The sequence below is a fragment of the Pan troglodytes genome, chromosome 22 (assembly GCF_028858775.2).
Source record: "Pan troglodytes isolate AG18354 chromosome 22, NHGRI_mPanTro3-v2.0_pri, whole genome shotgun sequence".
Lineage (NCBI taxonomy): Eukaryota > Metazoa > Chordata > Mammalia > Primates > Hominidae > Pan > Pan troglodytes.
Genome location: NC_072420.2, coordinates 40,031,581 through 40,047,308, shown reverse-complemented (window position 1 = coordinate 40,047,308; position 15,728 = coordinate 40,031,581). Strand labels below are relative to the sequence as shown.

At 43.2% G+C, this 15,728-nt stretch overlaps 1 protein-coding gene and 1 non-coding gene across 5 annotated transcripts; both read left to right on the top strand.

The window, feature by feature from the left end:
* Positions 1–8,811: 8,811 nt before the first annotated feature.
* On the top strand, positions 8,812–15,643 carry HMGN1 (high mobility group nucleosome binding domain 1). 4 transcript variants are annotated; one of them, XM_063803638.1, is made up of 8 exons: positions 8,889–9,032; positions 9,359–9,391; positions 9,486–9,515; positions 9,598–9,645; positions 10,456–10,560; positions 10,647–12,113; positions 12,669–12,797; positions 14,795–15,643. In XM_063803638.1, exons 6-8 carry the CDS (start codon positions 12,097–12,099, stop codon positions 15,153–15,155), a joined length of 507 nt encoding a protein of 168 aa, XP_063659708.1. In that variant the 5' UTR covers positions 8,889–9,032; positions 9,359–9,391; positions 9,486–9,515; positions 9,598–9,645; positions 10,456–10,560; positions 10,647–12,096; the 3' UTR covers positions 15,156–15,643. The 4 variants fall into 4 exon arrangements, with proteins under 4 accessions (XP_514899.4, XP_063659707.1, XP_063659708.1 ...); XM_063803637.1 differs by having other exon boundaries at positions 8,867–9,032; positions 10,456–12,113; XM_514899.8 differs by lacking the exons at positions 10,456–10,560; positions 10,647–12,113 and having other exon boundaries at positions 8,812–9,032.
* Positions 12,486–12,592, top strand: LOC112206702 (small nucleolar RNA U13). Its single transcript, XR_002941133.1, has one exon. It is a non-coding gene; the product is annotated as a small nucleolar RNA U13 (small nucleolar RNA).
* Positions 15,644–15,728: the final 85 nt, after the last annotated feature.

The following is a 15,728-nucleotide window of genomic DNA, read 5'->3' as shown; positions in this document are numbered from 1 at the left end:
ATCTGCTGTAACGTCTCTTCTTTCTTTTATAATTTTATCTATTTGCATGTTCTTTTATCCTTAGGCTTGCCAATCTTGTTTATCTTTTTAAAAATCCAACTATTACTATCATTGATTTTTTTTTTTCTTTAGACGGAGTCTCACTCTGTCCTCCAGGCTGGAGTGCAGTGGCACAATCTCAGCTCACTGCAACCTCTGCCTCCCAGGTTCAAGCGATTCTCCTGCCTCAGCCTCCCGAGTAGCTGGGACTGTAGCTGCGCACCACCACGCCCAGCTAATTCTTGTATTTTTAGTAAAGACGGGGTTTCACCATGTTGGCCAGGATGGTCTCAATCTCTTGATATCGTCATCCACCCGCCTCGGCCTCCCAAAGTGCTGGGATTACAGGAGTGAGCCACTGCGCCTGGCCATATCATTGATCTTCTGTATTGTTTTTCTATTCTCTATTTCATTTATTTCAGCTCTGATCTTTATTATTTCCTTCATTCTGCTAACCTTAGTTTTTGTTTTACCTTTTTTAGTTCCTTGAGGTGAATATTAAGATGTTTGAGATCTCTTTTTTTCTTTTATTTATTTATTTATTTATTTTTATTTATTTTTAATTGATCATTCTTGGGTGTTTCTGGCAGAGGGGGATTTGGCAGGGTCACAGGACAATAGTGGAGGGAACGTCAGCAGATAAACAAGTGAACAAAGGTCTCTGGTTTTCCTAGGCAGAGGACCCTGCGGCCTTCCGCAGTGTTTGTGTCCCTGGGTACTTGAGATTAGGGAGTGGCATGACTCTTAACGAGCATGCTGCCTTCAAGCATCTGTTTAACAAAGCACATCTTGCACCACCCTTAATCCATTCAACCCTGAGTGGACACAGCACATGTTTCAGAGAGCACAGGGTTGTGGGTAAGGTCACAGATCAACAGGATCCCAAGGCAGAAGAATTTTTCTTAGTACAGAACAAAATGAAAAGTCTCCCATGTCTACCTCTTTCTACACAGACACGGCAACCATCCGATTTCTCAATCTTTTCCCCACCTTTCCCCCCTTTCTATTCCACAAAACCGCCATTGTCATCATGGCCTGTTCTCAATGAGCTGTTGGGTACACCTCCCAGACGGGGTGGTGGCCGGGCAGAGGCGCCCCTCACCTCCCGGACGGGGCTGGCCGGGCGGGGGGCTGACCCCCCCACCTACTTCCCGGACGGGGCGGCTGGCCGGGCAGAGGGGCTCCTCACTTCCCAGTAGGGGCGGCCGGGCAGAGGCGCCCCTCACCTCCCGGACGGGGCGGCTGGCCGGGCGGGGGGCTGACCCCCCCACCTCCCTCCCGGACGGGGTGGCTGGCCGGGCAGAGGGGCTCCTCTCTTCCCAGTTTTTCTTTTTTTTTTGAGATGAAGTCTCACTCTGTCACCCAGGCTGGAGTTCAGTGGTGCAATCTCGGCTCACTGCAAGCTCTGCCTCCCGGGTTCATGCCATTCTCCTGCCTCAGCCTCCCGAGTAGCTGGGACTACAGGCGCCCACCACCATGCCTGGCTAATTTTTTTTTTTTTTTTTTTTTTTTTTAGTAGAGACGGGGTTTCACTGTGTTAGCCAGGATGGTCTCAATCTCCTGACCTCGTGATCTGCCTGCCTGGGCCTCCCAAAGTGCTGGGATTACAGGCATGAGCCACCGTGCCTGCCCTCTTTTTTTCTTAATGTAGGCATTTAGTGCAATAAATGTCCCTCTTTGAACAGCTTTTACTGCATCCCATAAGTTTTGGTATGTTGTGTTTCCATTTTAATTTGTCCCAAGATTTTTTTTCTTATTTGATTTATTCTTTGATCTATTGGTTGTTTAGGAGTGTGCTATTTAACTTCACATATTTGTGAGTTTTCCAATTTTCCTCCTATTATTGATTTCCAGTTTCATAGTATTGTGGTGAGAAAAAAAGATATTTGATATAATTTCAATCTTCAGGGCTGGGTGCGGTGGCTTATGCCTGTAATCTCAGCACTTTCAGAGGCCAAAGCAGGCAGATCACTTGAGGTCAGGAGTTGGAGACCAGCCTGGACAACATGGTGAAACCCTGTCTCTACTAAAAAATACAAAAATTAGCCAGGCATGGTGGTACATGCCTGTAATCCCAGCCTCCTTGGAAGGCTGAGACAGGAGAATCACTTGAACTCGGGAGGCAGAGATTGCAGTGAGCCAAGATTGTGCCACTGCACTCCAGCATGGGCAGCAGAGCGAGACTCTGTCTCAAAAAATAATAATAATAATTTCAATTTTCTTAAATTTGTTTAAACTTTATAAAAGGAAAGTTTTGTTTTGCGGCCCAATATATGATCTATCCTAGGAAATGTTACATGTGCATTTGAGAAGATGTGTGTTCTGCTGCTGTTAGATGGAATGTTCTGTGTATGTCCGCTCTATTGGTTATAGTGGTTGTTCAAGTCCACTGTTTTTCTTTTTTGTCTAGATTATCTATCCATTGTTGAAAGTGAAGTATTCAAATTTCCCGCTATTATTGTATTGTTGTCTATTTCATCCTTCAATTCCATTAATATTTGTTTTATACATTTAGGTGTTCTAATGTAGGGTGCATACATATTTACAATTCTTATATTCTCTTGATGATTTGACCCCTTTCATCACACAATGATCTTTTTTGTCTCTTGTGACATCTTGACTTAAAGTATATTTTTTTGATGGTATAACCACTCCTGCTCTCTTTTGATTACCATTTGCATGGAGTATCTTTTTCTGTCCCTTCACTTTCAGCCTATGTCTATCTTTAAATTTTTATTCATTCAGTCATTCTATGTCTTTGTTTTTTGGAGATTAAGTCTCACTATGTTGCCCAGGCTAAAGTGTAATGGCTATTCTCAGGAACACTTACAGCATACTACAGCCCCAAACTCCTGGCCTCAAGGGATTCTCCTGCCTCAGCCTTCTAAGCAGCTGACAGCTGAGATTACAGGCACACACCACTATGCCTGGCTCACTCTATGTCTTTTGATTGGAGAAATGAATCAATTTTCATTTAAAGTAATTAGTGATATAGGAGGATTTACCACTACCATCTTGTTCATTGTTTTCTGTTTGGTAGTTCCTTTGTTTTTTTTTTTTCTTTCTTTTGAGATGCAGTCTCGGTCTGTCACCCAGGCTGGAGGGTAGTGGCACGATCTCGGCTCACTGCAAACTCTGCCTCCTAGGTTAAAGTGATTCTCCTGCCTCAGCCTCCCGAGTAGCTGGCATCATAGGCATGTGCCACCATGCCTGGCTAATTTTTGTATTTTTAGTAGAGACGGTGTTTCACTGTATTGGCCAGGCTGGTCTTGAACTCCTGACCTCCAGTCATCTATCAGCCTCAGCCTCCCAAAGTGCTGGGATTACAGGCGTGAGCCACCACGCCTGGCCACCTTTGTTTCTTTCTTCTCTTACTACTTCCTTTTAATGTCATGATTTTTCTGGTGGCATGCTTTGATTATTTTATCTTTGTTTTTTGTGTATCTACTACCAGTTTTTGCTTTGTGATTACCATGAGGCTTACATAAAACATCTTACACTTATAACAGTCAAAGCTGATATTTTCAATTGCATATAAAAGTTCTGGCTGGGCGCAGTGCTCATGCCTGTAATCCCAGCACTTTGGGAGGCCAAGGTGGGTGGATCACGAGGTCAGGAGATGGAGACCATGCTAGCTAACATGGTGAAACCCCATCTCTACTAAAAAAATACAAAAAAAATTAGCCAGGCGTGGTGGTGGGTGCCGGTAGTCCCAGGTACTCAGGAGGCTGAGGCAGGAGAATGGTGTGAACCCAGGAGGCAGAGCTTGCGGTGAGTCAAGATCACGCCACTGCACTTCAGTCTGGGAGACAGAGTGAGACTCCGTCTCAAAAAAAAAAAAAAGCTCTACACTTTTACTTCTTCCCTCCCACATTTATTTTATTGATATCACAATGTATATCTTTTACACTGTGTAATCACTAACAAATTTTTATAGTTATATAATAATTAATACTTTTGTCTTTTAATTTTTATACTAGAATTAAAATTTATATGCTACCATTACAGTATGAATATTCTGAATTTGATTATACTTACCTTTACCCGTGAGTTTTATACCTTCATATGTTTTCATGTTGCTAATTAGCATCCTTTCATTTGAACTTGAACAACTCTGTTTAGCATTTCTTCTAAAGCAGGTCTAGTGGTGATGAACTCCTTCAGCTTTTGTTTGTCTGGGAAGTCTATCTCTGCTTGATTTCTGACAGCTTTGCCAAGTATAGTATTCTTTCCTGGCACTAAGAGTACTTAGTTCTTTCAGCACTTTGAATCCCACTTTCTCCTGTCCTGCAAGATTTCTGCTGAAAAATTTGCTCATAGTTTACAGTGGCTCTCTTGTATGTGATGAGTCACTTTTCTCACGTTGCTTTCAAGATTTTTTATTTTTATTTTTTGAGACAGAGTCTCATTCTGTTGCCAAGGCTGGAGTGCAGTGGCACAATCTCAGCTCACTGCAACCTTCGCCTCCTAGGTTCAAGCGATTCTTGTGCCTCAGCCTCCTGAGTAGCTGGGATTACAAGCATGCACCACCACACCCAGCTAATTTTTGTATTTTTAGTAGAGACAGGGTTTCACCATTTTGTCCAGGCTAGTCTTGAACTCCTGGCTTCAAATGATCCATCCACCTCAGCCTCCAAAAGTGCTGGGATTACAGGCACAAGCCACTGTGCTCAGTCCAAGATCCTTTGTGTTTGACTTTTGACAAGTTGATTATGTGTCTCAAGAACCTCATTATGCTCAAGTATTTTCAGTATTATAGGCTTCATGGGGATGGATGTTTGTTTTCCTCTCCAGATTTGGGAATTTTTCTGTCATTATTTCCTCAAGCGTAAGTTTTCCATCCCTTTCTCTTTCTGTGCTCCTTCTTGGATTCCCATAACGCACATATTGGCTGCATTGAGTTGTCCCATAAGTTTCATAAACTTTCCTCACTGATTTTCATTCTTCTTTTCACTGAAAATATTTGAGGTGATAAATGTTATATGTACTTTGTCACAATTTTTAACAATGTTTGTTCCATCTATATGGTGGAATACAATGCAGTAATTAAAAAAAGAATAATTTGTAAAGGACTGATAAAAAACAATCTCTATTGTTAAGTGAAAATGCATGGGTACCAAACAGTGTAAAAATAAAGGAGGAAGAAAAGAACATATATTAATTTGCTTCCACAAAATATCTCAAGAGGGATACCTAAGAAGCAGCAACATTGGTTTCTTCTTAGAAGTAGATAGCCAGGGGGAACAGAAGCAGAAGGCAGACTTCTCTGGAAATTTTTTTGTTCCTTTGGAATTTTTTTTTCCTTTAAGACAGGATTTCACTCTGTCACCCAGGTTTGAGTGCAGTGGACTGCACAATCATAGCTCACTGCAGCCTCGACCTCCTGGGCTCAAGTGATCCTTCCACCACAGCGTTTTGAGTAACTGGAACTGCACGTGTGTGCCACACACCCAGCTAATTTTTTTTTTTTTTTTTTTTTTTTTTTTTTGTAGAGACGGGGTCTTGTGTTGTTGCCCAGAATGGAATCTTTGGAATTTGAATCACAGAAACACATCGTCCAAAACTAAATGAAAATGTAAAAGGTGATATCTATATATAACCTACACATATATGCGGGCATCACAAACTAAAATTCCTCCAGAAGCCCAGTAGGAAATACAAAGGAGTGAAATCAGCAGGTCTGGAACCTTGGCAACTGGAGAAAGAACACCTCCTTACAAGATACAAGGTCAAGTGCAGCCTGTGGAACGCACGCCCAAAGGACGCCAAGAGAAGTGGAAGAGCTAAATTTGTAAGTGAAAATTTCTGACTCTGACATGTTGAAAAAATACTTCACTATAGGACAGGAGCGATGGCTCACGCCTGTAATCCCAGCACTTTGGGAGGCTGAGGCGGGCAGATCACGAGGTCAGCAGATCCAGACCATCCTGGCTAACACGGTGAAACCCTGTTTCGACTAAAAATACAAAAAATTAGCTGGGCATGGTGGCGGGCGCCTGTAGTCCCAGCTACTTGGGAGGCTGAGGCAGGAGAATGGTGTGAACCCAGGAGGCGGAGCTTGCAGTGAGCTGAGACTGCACCACTGCACTCCAGCCTGGGTGACAGAGCGAAACTCCGTCTCAAAAAAACAAAATAAAACAAAACAAAACTTATATATATCCAGAAATGTATACATAGGTGAAAAGCTCAATTAGTATTCATGAAGTGAACACAGTGCAACCAACATCCAGATCAAGAAATGGAGCATGAATAGCCAGCCCCTCAAATTTTTCCATCGCTCTCTCCTCCAGTCGCTAGCTCCCCACCTCAACCCCAACCAGGAAGCACTATCCTGACTTCTAACAGACTGGATTAGTTTTGCCTGCTTTTGTACGTTATATGAATAAAATCACACAGTATACACACTTTTGGATCTGGTATCTTTCTCTCGACATTATGCTAGTGAAATTAACCCACATTGTTGTATGTAGTTGCATATGGGTCATTTTCATTGCTGACGGTCTTCCATTTATTCATCTATTCTTCTGTTGACTGGCGTTTAGGTTGCTCTCTGTTTGGGCTTATAACAAATTGTTCGGCTATAAATATTCTGTTTCATGTCTTCTGGTGAAAATATATAAGCATTTTTGTTGTGTACCTTTCTAGGAGTGGAATGACTGAGTCCTGAAAGTGTCTGTTTAGGTTTAAAACATACTGCCAACTGGACATGGTGGCACATGCCTGTAGTCCCAACCACTTGGGAACCTGAGGCAGGAGGATTGCTTGAATCCAGTTCTGGGCTATAGTGTGTTATGCTGATCAGGTCGTTAGCATCATTACGGTGACTTTCCACGGAGCAAAAGACCCACAAGTTTGCCTATGAAGGGGTGAACCGGCTCAGGTCAGAAACGGAGCAGGTCAAAACCCCCATGCTGATGAGTAGTGGAATCTACTGCCAAATAGTTTTTCATTTGAGTTCTGGCTGCTCCATTTGTTTGTGTTGGCAACTTAAAAAAAACTAGGCCAAATAAAACATCTGTGGACCATCAGTTGTCACCTCTGGCCTAGCGCATCTTCGGTTCTTATGGGAGAAAGTTCTTTATGAGGTAAGTCCAAAAGCATAGAGTTCGCTTGCTTAAGACCTTGCAGTATCTCTCAATCTTTGGATAATGATCGAACTTCATGACGGGCTGCTCTTCTTTTTTTCTGCCTCTTTTCCCTGATCTTTACGTCCATTTTTCATATCTCCATCCCTGCCACTTTAAAGGTCTTGGTGGGCTGCCACACTCTAGCAAGTCAGCATGCCTTGAAATATGCTGACCCCCCTGCCGATGGCTTCCCCTTTCTTTACTAGGCCAATTGAGTACTTTCCCTCCCCACTAAATTACTAGACCCAGTGCTTGGGATACAAACCCGGATTCTCTCTACCCCAGGGACTTCAAGGTGCCTGCCACAGGGCAGGTGCTCAGTACACCCTTGTGCCACAAACTTGGGTACTCTCTGATGTTGAATTTTTTTAAGGTAATCCATGCAGATAGGAAAGTGAAAAAAAATTACACACGAGAAAAGGGAAATTTTACCCTCAATCTTCCCACTTTTCCCCAGAGGCAACCGCTGGTACCACTTCCTTGTGTATTCTTCCTGAGATATATATGGAATGTATAAGGATATATATTCAATCAATGCTATGGAGAAAATAAAACAGCCCTCTGGGGGTCCGCGAGTGCTGGAGACGGTCGCGCACGGCTCTCAGGAGCTGCAATCTGAGAGCTGCCCTACTCTGGGCCCAGAAACGACCCTCGTGCACCTGCAGTCCTCCAGGGAAATCTGAAGAAAGTTCCACAGCTTGGATCCCCAGCACTTTGGGAGGCCGAGGCGGGAGGATCGCTTGAGCCCAGGAGTCGGAGACCATGCTGAGCAACATAGTGAAACCCCCTCTCTACAAAAAATACAAAAGTTAGCTGGGCAAAATGGTGCCCTGTGGTCCCAGCTACGCGGGAGGCCGGAGTGGGAGGATCGCTGGAGCCGAAGGGGTCGAGGCTGCAATGAGCCGTGATCGCACCACTGCACTCCAGCCTGGACGACACAACGAGACCCTGTCTCAAATAAAAGAAAGGAAGGAAGGAAGGAAGGAAGGAAGTTACACAGAAAGGCCGCCTGCCGTAACCTCGCATCAGAGCCCCAGGTGCTGACCTCCGCGAGGGAAGCGCCGCCAGTGCCCCGCGCCTGCGCACTGGCCCATGCCGAGACCGCGTCGGCTCTCCTTCCCACGCCCTCCTCCAGCGCCTGCGCACCAGGGCCCGCCTCACGCAGGCCTGCGAAGCTGGAGCCCCTGGATAGCCTTTCTTGCGGACAGAGGCGGGAGAAATTTGCTACTTCATGTATCCCTTATCCTTCTCCCTTCCCAGTCTAAGACACGAACCATAAATGTTCGAACCCAATTCACCCCGGAGGGGAGGGGCCAGATACCAGTGGCCTGAAGGCGCCCAGGTATCCAGAAGAATTGTGGGTGGGGACCCGCGGTCACGTGACCTGCGTCCGCCAATCAGCGCGCAGACCGCACTTTGCGGCTCGGCTTCAAACTACCGTGAGGCCGGAGCGCCACTGGGACCCCGCCCCCTTCGCCCGGGTCTGGGGCCCCGCGAGACGGCGGAAAGGGGTGGGGGCGCCCGGGAGGGGGCGCCCGGGAGGGGGCGGGGTGCGGGATCGAGTGACGGCCCGCCTCACCTATTCCGGGCGCGGGCTGAGCCCCGTAGCCAATGGGCGGGGGTGGGGGGCGGCCCGGCCGGCGGGGAGGGGGAGCCCGCGGCCGGGGACGCGGGGGGAGGAGGAGGCGGGCTCCCAATCCGGTTCCATCCGGTTCTCCCACCGCCCCCGCTGTGGGTCTCAGCAGCTCGGGCGGCGGGAGGAGTGGCAGCGGCAAGGCAGCCCAGTTTCGCGAAGGCTCTCGGCGCGCCGCGGCCCGCAGGCACCCGGCACGCGCCTTCCCCGCCGCCACGATGCCCAAGAGGAAGGTGAGCGGCGGCCGCGGCCCGCACACGCCCCCTGGAGCCGCCGCCGGCCGCCCCGCCGGGCCCCGCGAGGCCCAGGCCCCGTTGCACCCACGGTGGCGACGGGCCCGGGAGGCGCTTGGAGACCGGCGGGCGGGCAGGCGAGCGCTCGGCGGCCGCGGGGGCGGGCGTTCTGGAACGTTGGGCGGCCGGGGGAGCTGAGGGGGCTATTCGAACGGGGCGGCGGGAAGCCGTGACGTCACGCGGCCGGGCATTGTTCTCGGGGCCGGGCGGGCGCGCGAGTCGTGGGACTGCGGCCCGTCTCTATTCGTGCGTCTCCTTCTCCGCAGGTCAGCTCCGCCGAAGGCGCCGCCAAGGAAGAGGTGAGTGCGGGGCCTTCTGCGGGGGGTGGTGGGTTTCCCGTGAGCCGCTGGCCTGCCTTCTCTTCTCGCTGACTCTCCTTTTTCTTTCTCCAAGCCCAAGAGGAGATCGGCGCGGTTGTCAGCTGTAAGTAAAGCGAGCCCCGTATCCGTTTGTTTTCCGCGGGTCGTCCCGGGTGAGGACGCTCAGTGCTACTTTTGCCTTTCAGAAACCTCCTGCAAAAGTGGAAGCGAAGCCGAAAAAGGCAGCAGCGAAGGTAGGCCTCGAAACGCGCATTGGGATGCAGCGGGGCCTTAGGCTACACTGCTTCTTAATGCGGGACTTTCCATTGTGATTAGCTATTTGAGCTTTCTTTATACTTTAATAATTACGGTAAATAATTTTTCTAGTGGTCGAGGCAAAAATGTAATGGATATATTCATCCTGGTTTATAGAACTGTATCACACTAATGCAGATGTTAGGAGACTTAGGACGACAAAAAATATTCAATATTAAGTCTACAAAGGAAATTTATTCTTTGCGTTGCGTACATTGTGGCTGGTGCTTGGCTTTTAATTGCGTGCTTGTACTTCCTTTTTTGACAATAAAAGAGTCAAGTTAGCACTGAGGCCAGGAGAAAGGGACCGTGTAAGTTTTTATATATACAGTTTCCAAGCCAACTTCGGGAAGCCTTAACCTTTTTACGGGGTGGGGGTGGGGAGGTAAAAAGTTGTGATCTCTGAGAAAATAGCCGCCACTACTCTGGAAGTGTTCAACAGCAGTTATACAAAACCGTGATTTTGGCTGCTCCCTAACAAATTCGTGATTGCATGATTCGAATTGCAGGTCTGTAGAATGAAGTTGGCTTTGGGTATACGTGTGTTTGATAACTTTCAGGGTGGAAAAGCAGAACATGTGTAAAACATGTATAAGCTTTGTGTTTGGATATGGCATTGAAACCACCACCTGTAAAGCTCTACATGTTCTTCGCGGGGTGATTAATTTTTATCCAAAACTTAGGTGAGAGTTTGCTATTTGAAGTCTCAAAAAAAATTTTTGTTAATGCCTTCACCTCTTTCCTAAAAGTGTAGGTGGAAGTTTAGCACTGCAGTCATCAGAAGAGGCAAGATTAATTTCCTTGACATTGAGGAGTTGTTGGCTAATTACTAAATTTGTCCTTGTTAAATAAAGGTATAAAACAAAGACGTTTTTTCTTTTTTAATTTAAATTTTTTACAGAGCTGAGTGTAAAAATATTAACTATGTTTTCTTTAACAGAAAGTTCTGTTTTTGTGATCCTTTTAAAAATAAAGCTTCACGGAAGGTATGAGAATAGTATTTTTCAACTTTAAATTTCTCATTACCAGAAGACCATGTGGTAATTTCTCTGTATACAGTTAGAACAGCACGGAAACTTGAAGGCCTAAAAAATTAGCTGACCTTGTTAAAAATGTTGGCGTTAGCGGTATATTATTACCTATCTTTTTTGATTCTGTGTGTGTGTGTGTGTGTTTTTTAAACTAATTGGCTGAAATATCTGCCTGTTTCCCTCTTTACATTTTTCTTGTTTCTTTCCTTATTTATCTTTGTCCATCTTGAGATCTACTGTAAAGTGAATTTTTTAATGAAAACAGTTCCAAGTTTTACTCTCAGTGGGTTTGGGACATCAGATGTAATTGAGAGGCCAACAGGTAAGTCTTCATGTCAGTGTTTGTTGAGGAACGAGCCTATGAGGTCAGTTTTCCCAAAAGGAAAAAGGGCAGAAGGGATTTGTTCATTTTTACATCTCGTTTCTGTAGTACACCTTTGACTTCATGGTTGATCAGACTTTGAAGTCTAAACAGAACGTAAGCACTTGGTGTATCGATTATCATACTACACAGTAGACATGTTTTCAAGGCATATCTTGTCACTGTGTGTGCTTCTGACTTGTATCTTTCCCTAGAACTAAATATTTTGAAGGTCCAAACATTATACTTCGGGAAACTTGATTGATTTTTTTTTTTAATCTAGCTTTTCAGCTGATAATGGTTACACGTGGTATTATTTCAAGTCCAAGGTATTATGTATTCTATTTTAACTGTTTCCCAGTTTTGTATTTTTTGTATTGGAATGATTATGAAATTAATGAGAAATCTTTAGAAATCAGACTACAAAAGAGTAGTTCTTAAATACAGAAGTGATTGTGAAACTTTGTGATAGCAATGTGTGTAGTAGCAGTTTTGTCTCAAATACATTTATCATTTGTTACTCAAAGGATGTTGAAGTATTAAAAGTCATTATGCTGTCTGTGGAATCCTACTATTAGTACAGAACACCCTGCAGTGATTTTTCCGCCCATGTTAGCATTGAAGTTGTGAGCTCTACTTGCTTGTCTTTATGGCCCTTTAATTCAAGTAATTGGTCAGTATCCGTTTGGGTCTTTTATACCACCCGCTGGGGGCTAAACTAATTTAGCTGCTGCTGTATACTTACTAACAAGGAATAAATGTTAAGCTTTCTTCTCAGTATTGATGGATGGTATCTAAAAGTATTTTTATGTTTCTTTAACATGGCTTAAATTTTGAACTTAATGTATCAAGTTAGTATGGTCATATTAATACCTGTGCTTTTCAGATTCTTCAAACACCTAAATGAAAGTGATAAATTCAAAACTGATCCTTTTAGTTCCTCATTATATGATATGAAGGGATTAACTGTAGCAGGATAGTCAACCTGACCGTACGGCATGGTGCTTTTTTTCAGGTGATTGGTCTTAATGTGAGGGTTAAGGTCTTGTGAGGACAGTATTGTTCAAGTTCACAACAAATTTGGGGATGGGTGGGAATACAGTCGACGAGACTCCTCCGGTATTTAACTTCATGACATTGTCCTGTCATGTGGAACTGTAGAGAATAGTGGATGATGGTGACAGTGGTGAAATATAGCTCGGGCTTTAGGATTTGTCATATGTCTAATGAGGCTTGACATGCAAGTACTATTAAAATCTCCTTAGCATACGTTGTTTTCCTGATTACTGGGGTGGACCTTAAGTTGTCTCATGTAATAGGTGTATCAACTGATGTGTGATAGACATTAATATGACAGCTGTTATGGATACAGTCTATACAAAATGAGATCCTTTCATAAGCTTGAAGATTGGGGTTTCATGCTCATGCGTGAGATGTCCCTCTCTCAAACCTTACTATGAAGTCAGCACCACTGGGCACATTACTTGTCTGACATGAAGGGGAAAAAGTAAAACAAAATGTAAATAAGGGGTAAAGCATGTACTTAAAATATATTCTTATTCTATCATAGGATAAATCTTCAGACAAAAAAGTGCAAACAAAAGGGAAAAGGGGAGCAAAGGGAAAACAGGCCGAAGTGGCTAACCAAGAAACTAAAGAAGATTTACCTGCGGAAAACGGGGAAACGAAGACTGAGGAGGTCAGAGAGAGAGAGAGAGAGAGAGTGTGTGTGTGTGTGTGTGTGTGTGTGTGAGAGAGAGAGATTGCTTTGACTCTGAACAGTAGATACTAAATTGTACATTTTTTGTAGCAGATAACAGTATTCATTATAATATTGAACAAAGTTTTGTACGGTATCCCAAAGTGATTGGACAAACGGTTTTCTATGATTTATGTTATTGGAAAGTAAATATGTAAATGGCTTATTTAAGAGCAAGAAAGTTTAATATGCTTAATTTCAGATATAATTCAGTCTTTGTTTTGTTTTTATATTCTGGATGTTGCTTTTAAATATATTTTTGAAAATTTATTCCCCTTACTTGCATTTTTCCTGGCATTTTTTCCCACTTTCATTTCTAATGAAAATGTTTTTGTTTGTATTTTTCTTAAAGGTCTAAATAATAACATAGATCAAGTAAATAAAAAGACTAGTGTCATTAATCTTTATTCTTAGAGACAGTGTCTATTAGCCAGGCTGAATCTTTATTGTTTTAAGCTGTGAGGAAAAGCTGTCTTTTTTTTTTTATTAATGAAGCAGTGGGAGTAGAGAAGGAACAAAGAAGTCTGTAACAGGTTTTGATTGATTTGTTGTGAGCACTACTGCACTCCTCTAGCCTGGAAGCTGTTTCTTAAAAAATAACTGAACTGCAAGGTTCAGTTAAGCCAGGCCTTTATTTTATGTTTGTTATATTAGCTAAGCTAGAAAAGATAAGTAATTTAGTATATTGATTTTTAAATTTTGATATCACTTAAGTATTTGATGTTTATATTTGATATTTATCAAATTCTTAAGTTATAAACTATTTATTCCTAAGTTAAGAAATTTGTAATCACAGTTTATTTTTTTAACTTGTACTTCTTAATTCCTTTTTTTTTTTTTTTTTGAGACGGAATTTCGCTCTTGTTGCCCAAGCTGGAGTGCAGTGGTGGGATCTTGGCTCACTGCATCCTCCACCTCCCGGGTTCAAGCGATTATCCTGCCTCAGCCTCCCGAGCGGCTGGGATTACAGGCGTGCATCCCCACACCCAACTAATTTTTTGTATTTTTAGTAGAAACGGGGTTTCGCCGTGTTAGCCAGGCTGGTTTCAAACTCCTGACCTCAGGTGATCTGTCCGCCTCGGCCTCGCAAAGTGCTGGTATTACAGGTGTGAGCCACCGCTCCTGGCCTGTACTACTTAATTCTAACCATACATCAAATACTGTGTGATAATAAGATCACATTGCTAATCTAGTTCTGATTTTAAAGGAAGAACTTGACCTTCTAGTACATGTTATCAAATTACAGTTGGTTCTCCCTTGTTTATAGCTGTGTTCTATTAATATAAGGCTGCCACAAGTATGAAACCGTTTTCACATAGGGGAAATACAGGATTGGGTTCCTACAAACCTCTGATCACAACATTTTCATCAACTGAAAATACGTGACTTTGTTACATGTGTATTTCTGTTTAGACATGCCTTAATGTATGTTAAATTCACATCGAACTCACTACCAGTAGCACTGTAATTTGTGCCTGAACAAAGCCCTCCAACACATACGTTCTCTGTGTGGCACATCACAGCCTTGAATTGAGCAACATTAGATAGCACTTGAACAAGATGCGTGGGGGCCATTTTAAACAACAAAATCATCAGTAAAAAGCACAAAGGTGTAAAATATGTGGCACTAAGTAGACCGGAAAAACAGTTGTTTACGGCATTAGAGCTGAAACAAGAAGACAGAGTGACCTCAGCTTGGAGTGTACATGTGATGCAACTCAACATTTTTTCCTGCTCTGTAGATGCATGCACGTGACCATGGAAGGGCTGCAAGTATTGATTTGGGGTGAGGGGGTGGTTAACAAAAGTTTTTTAACAAGAGTAGGTGACTTTACAAATAACAAAGGTTATTGACTTTTTTAAAGACCTGATAGTTGCATATAAATAAAATGACAACGTGTTAAATGCTAAAGATCTCAATTTCCTTTCTTTTGCAGAGTCCAGCCTCTGATGAAGCAGGAGAGAAAGAAGCCAAGTCTGATTAATAACCATATACCATGTCTTATCAGTGGTCCCTGTCTCCCTTCTTGTACAATCCAGAGGAATATTTTTATCAACTATTTTGTAAATGCAAGTTTTTTAGTAGCTCTAGAAACATTTTTAAGAAGGAGGGAATCCCACCTCATCCCATTTTTTAAGTGTAAATGCTTTTTTTTAAGAGGTGAAATCATTTGCTGGTTGTTTATTTTTTGGTACAACCAGAAAATAGTGTGGGATATTGAATTATGGGAGGCTCTGACTGTCTCGGGTGTCAGCTTAACATTCCACAGATGGGGGGTTAGTTTTTATATCCTATAATACAAAGCATATTAAATGGCAATATGGAGTCAGTCCTGCATTTAATGTCTTGAACATTTTAAATTACTTCTATTACCATGTTGTTTTTTAGTAGAATTGTTTCCTAAAGAAAACCACTCTTTGATCATGGCTCTCTCTGCCAGAATTGTGTGCACTCTGTAACATCTTTGGTTGTGGTAGTCCTGTTTTCCTAATAACTTTGTTACTGTGCTGTGAAAGATTACAGATTTGAACATGTAGTGTATGTGCTATTGAGTTGTGAACTGGTGGGCCGTATGTAACAGCTGACCAACGTGAAGATACTGGTACTTGATAGCCTCTTAAGGAAAATTTGCTTCCAAATTTTAAGCTGGAAAGTCACTGGAATAACTTTAAAAAAGAATTACAATACATGGCTTTTTAGAATTTCGTTACGTATGTTAAGATTTGTGTACAAATTGAAATGTCTGTACTGATCCTCAACCAATAAAATCTCAGTTATGAAAATATTTTGAAGCACATGGATTAAATTCTGGTTTAAATTTTATTTACAGAATTTCCACATTTGAGCCTGGCCAACATGGTGAAACCCTG